Consider the following 10,085-nt stretch of genomic DNA (forward strand, 5'->3'; position numbering starts at 1 on the left):
TGATTTGGGATTCAGTAATTTTCTCTCTTTCTTTGTAAATTTCTTTTCTTTTCCATTGATTTCTGCTGTAACTTTTGTTATTTTCTTCCTTCTATATTTAATTCACATTTCTACTCTAGTTTCTTTAGGTAGAATCTTTCATTACTGATTTTAGAGCTTTCTTCTTTTCTGGTATGTACATTTATGGTATAAATTTCTGTCTAAGCAGATTTAGCTGCATCCCAAAACAAAATGTTGTATTATCATTTTCATTGAATTTAGCATACTGTTTTAATTTCCCTTCAGATTTATTCTTTGATCCCATGGATTATTTAGAAGCATGGGCTTTTTCTTAGTTTCCAATATTTGAATATTTTCTGATATCATTTACCTAGTGTTAGTATAGAAAATGGAATTAAAATCTATAATCTTGCTACTTTTTTTTCTATTTTTACTTTGTTTTTTCCTTTTCCTGCTTCTTGGGATTAATTTGGCATTTTAAATATTATATTTTATTTACTCAATTGACTCATTATTTATACTTTTCTTTTGATTCTTTTTAGTGTTTGCATTGGGGTTTACAATATATATGTTTAAATGATTTCAGTCTACCTTCAGTAATTCTATACCGCTTCACATGTAATGTCAAAATATGATAAAAGATTTTGATGTGATGTTGCTTTAAACAGGCCTGATTCGATGTTTTGTATAATATCCCTCAAATATATTTGTCTGGTTCTCCCTCATGGGTACTTGCAGATAAAATATTTTTGGCAATAGTAATACAGGAGTGTTAATCAGTGTCCACAGTTTGGTTGCTTGGTTAAGAGGTATCTGATTACTGTATATTTTGTAAAGAGTCTGCTTTCCCTTTTGCAATTAAGAACCATTATATAGGGTAAAACTTTGAAGATATTTGAGTATCCTTAGACCTAGTGATTTTATCATCTATTAACAATTATTGCTGTCATAAGTTATTATTATGGTATCTGTAAAATGATGATTTTGGCCATTTCTTCTAACTTTAATAGTGGGCCCAGCCAGCATTATGTAATAAGTGCTAAGTGGCGTAATTAAGGACCCAGTTTCTTTCCATCCCTCTGTTATCTGCTGAGTATTTCTTTTGTCCTTAGATCAGTTAATACTGAGATTATAAAATGGCTATGCAAATGGCTATTGTACCCAAATAATGTCCAGGAGCAGAAAAAAAAAAGTGATTTCTTCTATGTGTCACTTCTGGAACAAGAAAAACATTTACAGAAATCCCCTAAGAGTCTTTCTTTCTTGTTTTATTGGCCACAGTTGGGGTGTATGACTTATGCTAACCATAAGTTATGTTATGGAACATGTTGGAAGTAAAGTAGTTATTTTAGGTTAGTTGTCTTTTTCTTACTCCCTTGTTATGTTATGGTTTGTTTGAAATGTTTTTTTACTGTATTTAAAAATTTTTTTTTTGATATAGTTAATTTTTTAAAAAAAGAGTTAATTAAAAAAAAAAACAATGAAAAAATATGCAGAGCCTCCTTGAGGAGCTGGTGGAGAACACAGGGGTGTTGGGCTTCCCATCTCAAAGGTTGCTGACGTGCTCACAGACACAGGGGACTGGTGGTTTGATGGGCTGAGCCCTCTATCACAGGACTTGCCCTTGGGAAGACTGTTGCTGCAAAGGAGAGGCTAGGCCTGCCTATAATTGTGCCTAAGAGCCTCCTCCCGAATGCCTCTTTGTTGCTCAGATGTGGCCCTCTCTCTATAGCTAAGCCACCTTGGCAGGTGAAATCACTGCCCTCCCCTCTACGTGGGATCTGACACCCGGAGAGGAATCTAGACCCAGCATCGTGGGATGGAGAACATCTTTGTCACCAAAAGGGGGATGTGAAAGGAAATGAAATAAGTTTCAGTGGCTGAGAGATTCCAAAAGGAGCTGAGAGGTTATTCTGGTGGGCACTCTTACACACAATATAGACAACCCTTTTTAGGTTCTAATGTATTGGAATACCTAGCAGTAAATACCTGAAACTGTCAAACTACAACCCAGAACCCATGAATCTTGAAGACCATTGTATAAAAATGTAGCTTATGAGGGGTGACAATGTGACTGGGAAAGCCATATGGATCACATTCCCCTTTGTCAAGACTATGGATGAATGAGAATAAAAATGGGAGGGGAAAAAAAAAGCACCCAGTGTTCTTTTTTACTTTAGTTGGTCTTTTTCACTTTAATTTTTATTCTTATAATTTTTGTGTGTGTGGTAATGAAAATGTTCAAAAATTAATTTTGGTGATGAATGCACAACTATATAATGGTACTGTGAACAACTGAATGTAAGCTTTGTACGACTGCATGGTATGTGAATATATCTCAATAAAAATGAATTTAAAAAAAAAGGAAAGGGAAAACCATGATGGCATTGGATTGTTTGTATGAAGTAAAAAAAAAAATGGGTCTGCCATTTGTAGCTGGGTATGACTCCAGGACCACTGATTTTTATGACCTTGTGGAAGAGAGAGCCGATAGAAGATATACTGCAATTCTAATTGGAAGCTAAAAAGTAGAGCTCTGAGGGCAAAGCTTGACTAACAATAATGCATGTTCTCAGATTTTTGGGCTCTCTTTATGTCTCATCATCCTATTGCAGTCATATCCAAACATATCCAAACATAGTCTGGCCTTGCTGTAGTAAACAAATTTATTAGTGAGAGAAATCACGTTTATTAGGGAAAGAAGACATAAGGACCACTCAATGCCTAGGGGTAAAGAATGACCTTTTCCTTTCATTTTCCTCAGAAACATGGATTCTGATGTCCTGCAGTGTTCTTGCATGGAGCTCACCTGTCCCATCTGCAGAGACTACTTCATAGACCCTGTCACCATCAGCTGTCGGCACAGCTTTTGTCGGCCCTGTCTCTACCTCTTGTGGGAAGATGCCCAAACTCCTACTCACTGTCCTGTGTGCAGGGCAATATCACAGCAAACAGACTTCAAGCCCAATATTTTTCTGAAGAAACAAGTTTCTCTTACCAGACGAGCAGTCTTCTGCCAATTACCAACCTCTGCAATGCAGATCTGTAGTAGACACCAGGCAATAAAGAATCTCTTCTGTGAAGCTGACAAGAGCTTGCTATGTTTGTTCTGCTGTAAATCTCAAGCGCATTTTGCTCACACACACTGTCCAATAGAGCAGGCTGCTGAGGAATACAGGGTAAGTAGTCTGAAAGCACTCTGAAACCAGAAAGACCTTGAAACTGAGAGATAATGAGTAAAAAATATGATGAGTGTTATTATCCATTTATGCAATAAATAAATAAGACTACTGAACGCCATATGCCAGGTACTGTTCTAAAGACAAGTGATAAAGCAGTAAACAAAATAAACATTTCTGCTCTCCTGAAGCTTATGTTCTTTGTCTGAAGGATAAGAATGATGATATTGATGAGATTTAGGGTTATGGTATTTCATTATAGCAAAGTAGAAAAATCCCTATTTTCAGTGACAGTCATTGGCTACTCCAGCCGTGACTGCAATGATCCTGTTCTAATGGAAGTGGATTTAGGAACACTGGCTAATAATGTCATAGAAAAAACTGAGGGGTAGCATTTCAAAATTAAATATGAAGCAAGCTTCACTTCTGAAAGTGACCAGGTTACATACAATTTCAGTGCCAGATTCCTCTATTTTTGTTTTGATAGGTCTCTCAGATTTGACAAATGGGGTTCACAAGGAAAATCACTGACTTCTTTCCTATTTACTTATTTCATAGTCTGTCCCCTTCTTTCTTTTAGGAATATCTTCAGTTTACCATATTTGCTTCTCTAGTGCTCAGATTTTTACTTCTTTTGCAGGAAAAGCTCCTGATGCAAATGAAGTCTATTTGGGAAACGAGACAGAAAAATCAGAGAAATCTAAACAAAGAGACCAGCATAATCAGAGGATGGGCGGTAAGCAAGAGGTCCTTATTCCCTTAGAACCATCTTTGGACAGACATATGGTATCTTAGTGGAAGAACCTGAATTCAATCATAATGTCCTTTGAATGGGGTGATTAATAAAAACAGTTTTGTATGTTTTCCTGCAAGATAGTATGCCTTTAGTATAGAATTTATTCTTGAATTCAATATTTAAAGTTTTTGCCTTATTTTCTGGATAAAGCAACAGCAACCTCTAACACGTCAGTAGGCACAAGAACATGCATTATCACAAAATGCACACTAACATACTAATGATGTTAATATGAGGTAAAAATATGGTTCTTCCAGAGCTGAACATCTTTGAATCTTAGTAAAAGCTTCTCAAACAAGTACAAATTAATCTGACACTAAAGTGGAAGTAGAAATTCATGGGAATCGATGGCAGGAAATCTAAAGGACTAGAAAGTTAAAAATGAGAGAAACCATAACCTTGTTTGGAACTTGCAAGTAGTTCCCACGGAGTATAAGGCAGTCGGTGCTGATAGGTATGGCTAGTAATGAGATTATGGCCAGATCAAGAATGTGAATGAGTAGTTAAGGGGTTTGGATTTTATCACTCATTGATTTAAAAAGATGAATAGAGTATCTGAAACTGAAGATGTAACTTAAAGCATATTCTTATTTTCAAAGAACAAAGGAAATTTTGAGGGAGACATATAAACAGGTATTAGAGAATAATAACTCCTTAAACAGGAATATGTACATGGGTCTATGAGAATGCCAAAGGAGAATCATAAAATATTTTTGATCATTTAAGATAGATTGTATGATAATCATTTGTTCAAAAAATGCTGATTGGGGCCTACCATGTGTTAGTCACCATTCTAGCCCAATAAGGAGATACAGAAATAGACAAAATAGAAAAAAAACAAAAAATCATTGCCCGCAAAGAGTTTGCACTCATGTGAAGGAATTAATCCATAAATAAAAATGTAAGCCTTATGTGTCCCATATTTGTTTCATGCTTAGGTGAAAAATAAAGTAGAGAATGGTTATATTGAGTGCAACATTAGGGAGTACAGTTTTAAATGTGAAGACCAGAGAAGGCTCATTGAGAAGGTTACTTCTGGGCAGAGATCTGAAGGAGCTTAGAGAGTGCAGCAGCAACTCTGGATTGAAATCTTTCTGCAGTGGAGAAAACGGAAGGTTTAAGTTAAGAGATGAGAATAGTGAATAGTCTCAAATGTGGAAGGAAAGTGAACTAATGCAGGAATGAATCATATTTTTGGATTTAGGAAAAGGAGGTGCTTGGTACATTAGAAAGTGAGTTTCAGGAAAGAGTATGGAATAGTAGAAAGTTCATTGCCTGCATGAATGACTGGAAATTGTAGACCTAGGTACAATGAGTGTAAACATTTGATCAAGAGTCTGGCTTTGATGGAGGTAAAAGTGGCAGATGCAGACATTAAGACAAGGGTGTTTTGATTTTTTTCCCCAAAATAATGGAAGAAATTTACACATGTTTAGAGGCTCTTTGGAAAGAAGGGGAGGAGTAAGAAAAATGAGAGAATGAATGGCAGAGAAAGTTAGAGACAAAACGAAGGAGACTGAGGCAGACAGGTAGAGGGAGAGCCTTGGGGGGAGAGATGGGTGTGGGAGGAAGAGGTAGTAGCAGTGGTTGGGGGGTCAGCTGGAGGCAGTGGGGAGAGAGAGGGAGGGGGAGGGAAGGACAGAGGGAGAGGGGGGACAATATTGGGAAATGGTAATCTAGAGAATAATATCCCTAAGGAGACAAGACTATGTGGAGCCAGTAGAGAGGAGGTAGGCATAGCCTTGGATAGAAAGTCAGTCAAAGCTAAGTATTGGTGAGAACACAGATATTTTGGACATGGAGATAATTATAAAGATGTCTGTTCTCTATATCCCTGAAGAAGAAATAATTGTTTTTTGCTGAGAGTGAATAGTCAGTTTGTGGAAAGGTATATTCAGGAGTGTTGAGGAGAATGGATATATAAATGGAAATGTTAGGCTATTACATAAAACAATATAAAAGTCAGTCTCAAACTCCTATTTTTTTTTGCATAAAATTGTGGAGGTTTGAGGAAAAGTGGATGGAAACAACTGTGCAAGGAAATAAATGAATGCAAAGAAAGTAAGGAAGGTAGTAAACAAATTTTGTAGTTTCTTAAAATTGGGAAAGAATAGAGCTTTAATGTGCATAGGTAAATGACGTGAGACAGAGCAGAATAGATATAAAGGAAAGAAAAAATCATCCTTGATACATGAACTAATTAACCCAATGCCACCACAGGATTATGTGAATCAACGGATGGTGATGATCAGGGCTGAATTTCCAAAGCTGTTTCAATACCTCCATAAAGAAAAGCAAAACCATTTAAATGGTCTGGAAATGGTAGGCAAGGCGATTTTCAAGCTACTCAAGGAAAGTGAAACGAGAATGATTCAGACAGAACAGCTCCTAAGAGGAATGTTTGAGGAGCTGAAGGAAATGTGCCGTAAACCAGACTTGGAGCTACTCCAGGTAAGGACTAAGGAAGGAGGTCAGGGTGCTGAATGCCGCCAGTCTGCCCAGTAAGCATTCATACCAGCTGAAGTCTAGATCTTCTTTGATTCATTATTTTTCTGGTACTAAATTCCTGATTCTGCCTCTTCTGACTTTGTGTTTCCAGGATTTGCTCCTCTAGTATATTCTGTAGACTCAGGTTTATTCTTGCCTTATGCAGGAGAGGGAAAACTATGCTTTAAGTTTCCAGGAATAGATTTGGGAAAAATTTCCTTCTAATATTTCCTACTATACCTACACTTTCTGACCAACTGCAATAAACCACCTTGCAAATAGATAATTAAATTTTGTATCTGGATTTGACAATATGTGGAAATGTAGAATTTACTAAATTTATTCCCCCATTCTGCCTTAAAGACTTAGATTTTGGCCCAAACAACCTTATAAGAACTTTGTAGAAACTGCTGTGAATCTTGTTGTCCATTCCTTTCTGTTATTGTTTGTTAACCCTGAGAATATCTTCTGACTTTAAATTTTATGAAGAATACAATTTTATCAACTGTATGTAAATGTAAGACAGTTTCATCCTTATATGGATAAGGACAATGACAAGTGATTTTATGCAAAGAAGGAAAGTGGAGGGATAGCATATTCTAGTCCAGTCTCACACCCATAGACTGGATTGGACAGCAGAGCCATCTTGGGATGAAAACTAAGCATTTCTCTCTTTCTCTTTATAGACTTTGGGAGACATATTAGAAAGGTAAGTTTTCCCCTATATCCAACCTGTGAGAATTTGTGACAGTGATCAGGCTTTTTCTGCTAAGGTGACCCAATACTTTATTTAGGAAGATGTTTCTTACTGTCTTTAGTTTTTATGTTCCCTATCTTCATATGAAAGTCGGTGTGGGGGTGACAAAATATTTTAGTTGCAAGGCTTAATATAATGTTGCAAGAAGACAACTATTTTTCCTGCCTCAAATTTTCAAAATCCTAAATATTTAAGTTATTTAAGGTCTTCTGTGGAAGAGGCAAATAAACTCAGAGAGACCGCAAGTGAAAGGAGAATGAGAAGGAGAAAGGGAGAATCATCAAAAAGGAACATAATATACAGCTGAGGCCCCATATGTAGCAGATGACATGTTTCAAATATTTGGTACCTATTGAATTTCAGGAATTAAATGAGAATTATTTCATGGCTCAACTAGGGAAGTTAGGAAGGAGGAAACATATAGTTTTAACTAAAATGACATATCCTATCAGAACTGAGCGGGTAGTCAGATTATAAAATAAAATAACGTGCAGAACTTATGCAGACATGAGTTCCTGGAGTGAGGATTCTGTTGAAACATCTTCAGTGGGTTGCTAATGATATGTTTGGGACTAGAAAGTGTAAATATGTCTCTCTTTTTTTGCAGGAGTGAGTCCTTGCAGCTGTTCATGCCTCGGCCTGTGAACCCAGAGCTTGGTTCCTGGGCCATCACTGGGATGTCAGAAAGGCTCAACTACTTCCGAGGTAAGAGGCAGCACTCTGGTGAGGAGCTGTAAGTTTTGCCAAATGAGTGGACTCACATGAATGATCCCTGTTTATTGCTGTCTAGAATTCTTTTCAGAGAACAGGGAAGCAGGTAAATCCACAAAACTTTATAACTGTCAGAAAAAGCCAACTGAAACCTGGCAGAAATGAACAGGTAAACAAACATAATTAGTATTGTAATTTGATCACTTGCAGTGAGTTTAAAAAAAAAAAAAAACTTAAGAAAAATATGTGAAATACCTGGAGGGATGCTATGATAAATTGTTAATTTTCCAATATACCATATAAAACTACATATTCTTTCAGTACATTTCAACTTTTAGTTGTGAACTGTGGTTATCTTTCAGTGGTCATATTCTTTGAAGCATCTTAATGTCGTTATTTAAAAGTTTTTCTAAAGATTGGATTTTCCAGGAACATATTTGAAAAATCACAAGACTAACAAAAGCCTAAAAATATGTTTGTAAACAGCAGGCATAACCACAAAGCAGACTGAGAAAATGATTCACTGCACAGGGGCTGCATAAGAACTATAGGGTGAGCCTGGTGGGCAGAGAAGGAACAAAATTGCGAAGGGCAGAGGATTCTGATTTAATGGGGCCAAAGTCAGACAATTCTGAGAAAGAAGTTTCTAAATCAAGGCACACATGAATATTCAGTTCATTTTACCTTTGCTTGCTCAAGCATTGAGCCTTCACATCTTAGGCAAAGTTATCACCATTAAGAACTGAGAATAACAATAGTTATGTTTTAAATATATTAATAAATATGTGTTTATTGTTTTTATTATGACAGCTTATTAAAAGAAAGGCTTAGAGAAATTAAGGCCATTTTGCTGTTTACTTGTTACCTATGAATAAGCTTCTAAATTTTCATTGGGCTAGAGAAAGTAACTAGGCAGAGCTCGACGTTATACTATTTCTTGACGTATCCCTAGATTTTTCTTTCATCCAGTTGTGTGATTAGGGATTTGTTTGCTCTGAAAATTGGCCAGATGCCCTTGCTGGCCTGTCTCTATATTTCCAGTGATATACTTTGTATAGCCACTTATGATAAAGTTGTGTGCTTGATCTACCTGGTACAGGCTTGAGAAAGCAGATTGTAAAGTGTTCCAAAATTATGTCAGCACTTGATAATGGCCTGTAGCTTGAAGTTGGCCATGGTGAGAGTATTCCCAGCAAACACAACAAACCAGTTAATCTTTTGTGATGTTTTGTTTTCAGAGATCTAGATGGTAAGCATTTACCAGGTCACCACTGCACTTGCCCTTAGAACTTCTAAATACTGTTCTTTGATGGTTTTCTTTTTACTGCAGTGTATATTACCTTGGATCGTAAGCTAGGCAGTTATCACATGCCTCTGTTTGAAGACCTGAAACGCTTGCAGTGCAGTCCTGACCATCAAGATATGCCCTGTAATCCATCAGGTTTAGAGTATGTTCCTATGTGGGGAGCTCAAATCTTCACCTTTGGCAAACATTACTGGGAGGCGGATGTGAGAAACTCGGGGAATTGGATTATAGGACTCTGTGATGATTCCTGGACCAAGAGGAGCGACATGCTACTGGACTCTGAGGGTCTCTTTCTACTTCTGTGTGTCAAAGTGGATGATTGTTTCAGTCTCTTCTCCACATCCCCGTTGTTACCTCACTATGTTCGGAGACCTCAGGGCCAGCTAGGGGTGTTCCTGGATTATGAGTGTGGTAAGGTGAGCTTTGTTAATGTTGCCCAAAGCTCCCTCATCTGTAGTTTCCTCTCATGCTCCTTCTCTTCCCCTCTCCGACCTTTCATTTGCTTTGAGCCCACCTTCTTAAGAATAACTAAGAGTTGGCCCCCATCCAGGGAATTCTAATGCCTGAGGGAGCTCCTGCCCTGGTGACATCTCGAATGAGACAAATCATTTCTACCTCACTAACTTCATTTTAACTTTATGAGAAATAGTTGTATTATTTTTTTAACATGGGATACTGTTAAGTATGTGTATTTGTTGTTTTATAAATAAAAGTAAACTTTTATCATACTGAATAGGATGTATGTTCTTTTCACTTGTGTTCTGAGAAGGCTAGAGGTGAAAAAATACATAGGTATGGAAAAACCACCTAAAAGCATCAATGCAAAAGCACAGAGGTTTGTCCTCTCAC

General features: G+C 37.0%; 1 protein-coding gene across 1 annotated transcript; it reads left to right on the top strand.

Annotated features, from left to right (window-relative positions):
- Positions 1-2,768: 2,768 nt before the first annotated feature.
- LOC119537234 (tripartite motif-containing protein 77-like) lies at positions 2,769-9,796 on the top strand. Its single transcript, XM_037839769.1, has 6 exons — positions 2,769-3,179; positions 3,820-3,915; positions 6,196-6,426; positions 7,149-7,171; positions 7,827-7,924; positions 9,261-9,796. The coding sequence occupies exons 1-6, from the start codon at positions 2,769-2,771 to the stop codon at positions 9,794-9,796; spliced, it is 1,395 nt and encodes a 464-aa protein (XP_037695697.1).
- The last annotated feature ends 289 nt before the right edge of the window (positions 9,797-10,085 follow it).

This window comes from Choloepus didactylus, chromosome 6 (genome assembly GCF_015220235.1).
Source record: "Choloepus didactylus isolate mChoDid1 chromosome 6, mChoDid1.pri, whole genome shotgun sequence".
In the NCBI taxonomy this organism is placed as follows: Eukaryota; Metazoa; Chordata; class Mammalia; order Pilosa; family Megalonychidae; genus Choloepus; species Choloepus didactylus.

Excerpts from the sequence above, each read along its gene's own strand:
- LOC119537234 (XM_037839769.1), top strand. The coding sequence starts at position 2,769 with ATGGATTCTGATGTCCTGCAGTGTTCTTGCATGGAGCTCACCTGTCCC. Across the intron at positions 3,180-3,819 it reads AGGCTGCTGAGGAATACAGG|GAAAAGCTCCTGATGCAAAT; the intron begins GTAAGTAGTCTG and ends CTTCTTTTGCAG. Across the intron at positions 6,427-7,148 it reads CAGACTTGGAGCTACTCCAG|ACTTTGGGAGACATATTAGA; the intron begins GTAAGGACTAAG and ends TTCTCTTTATAG.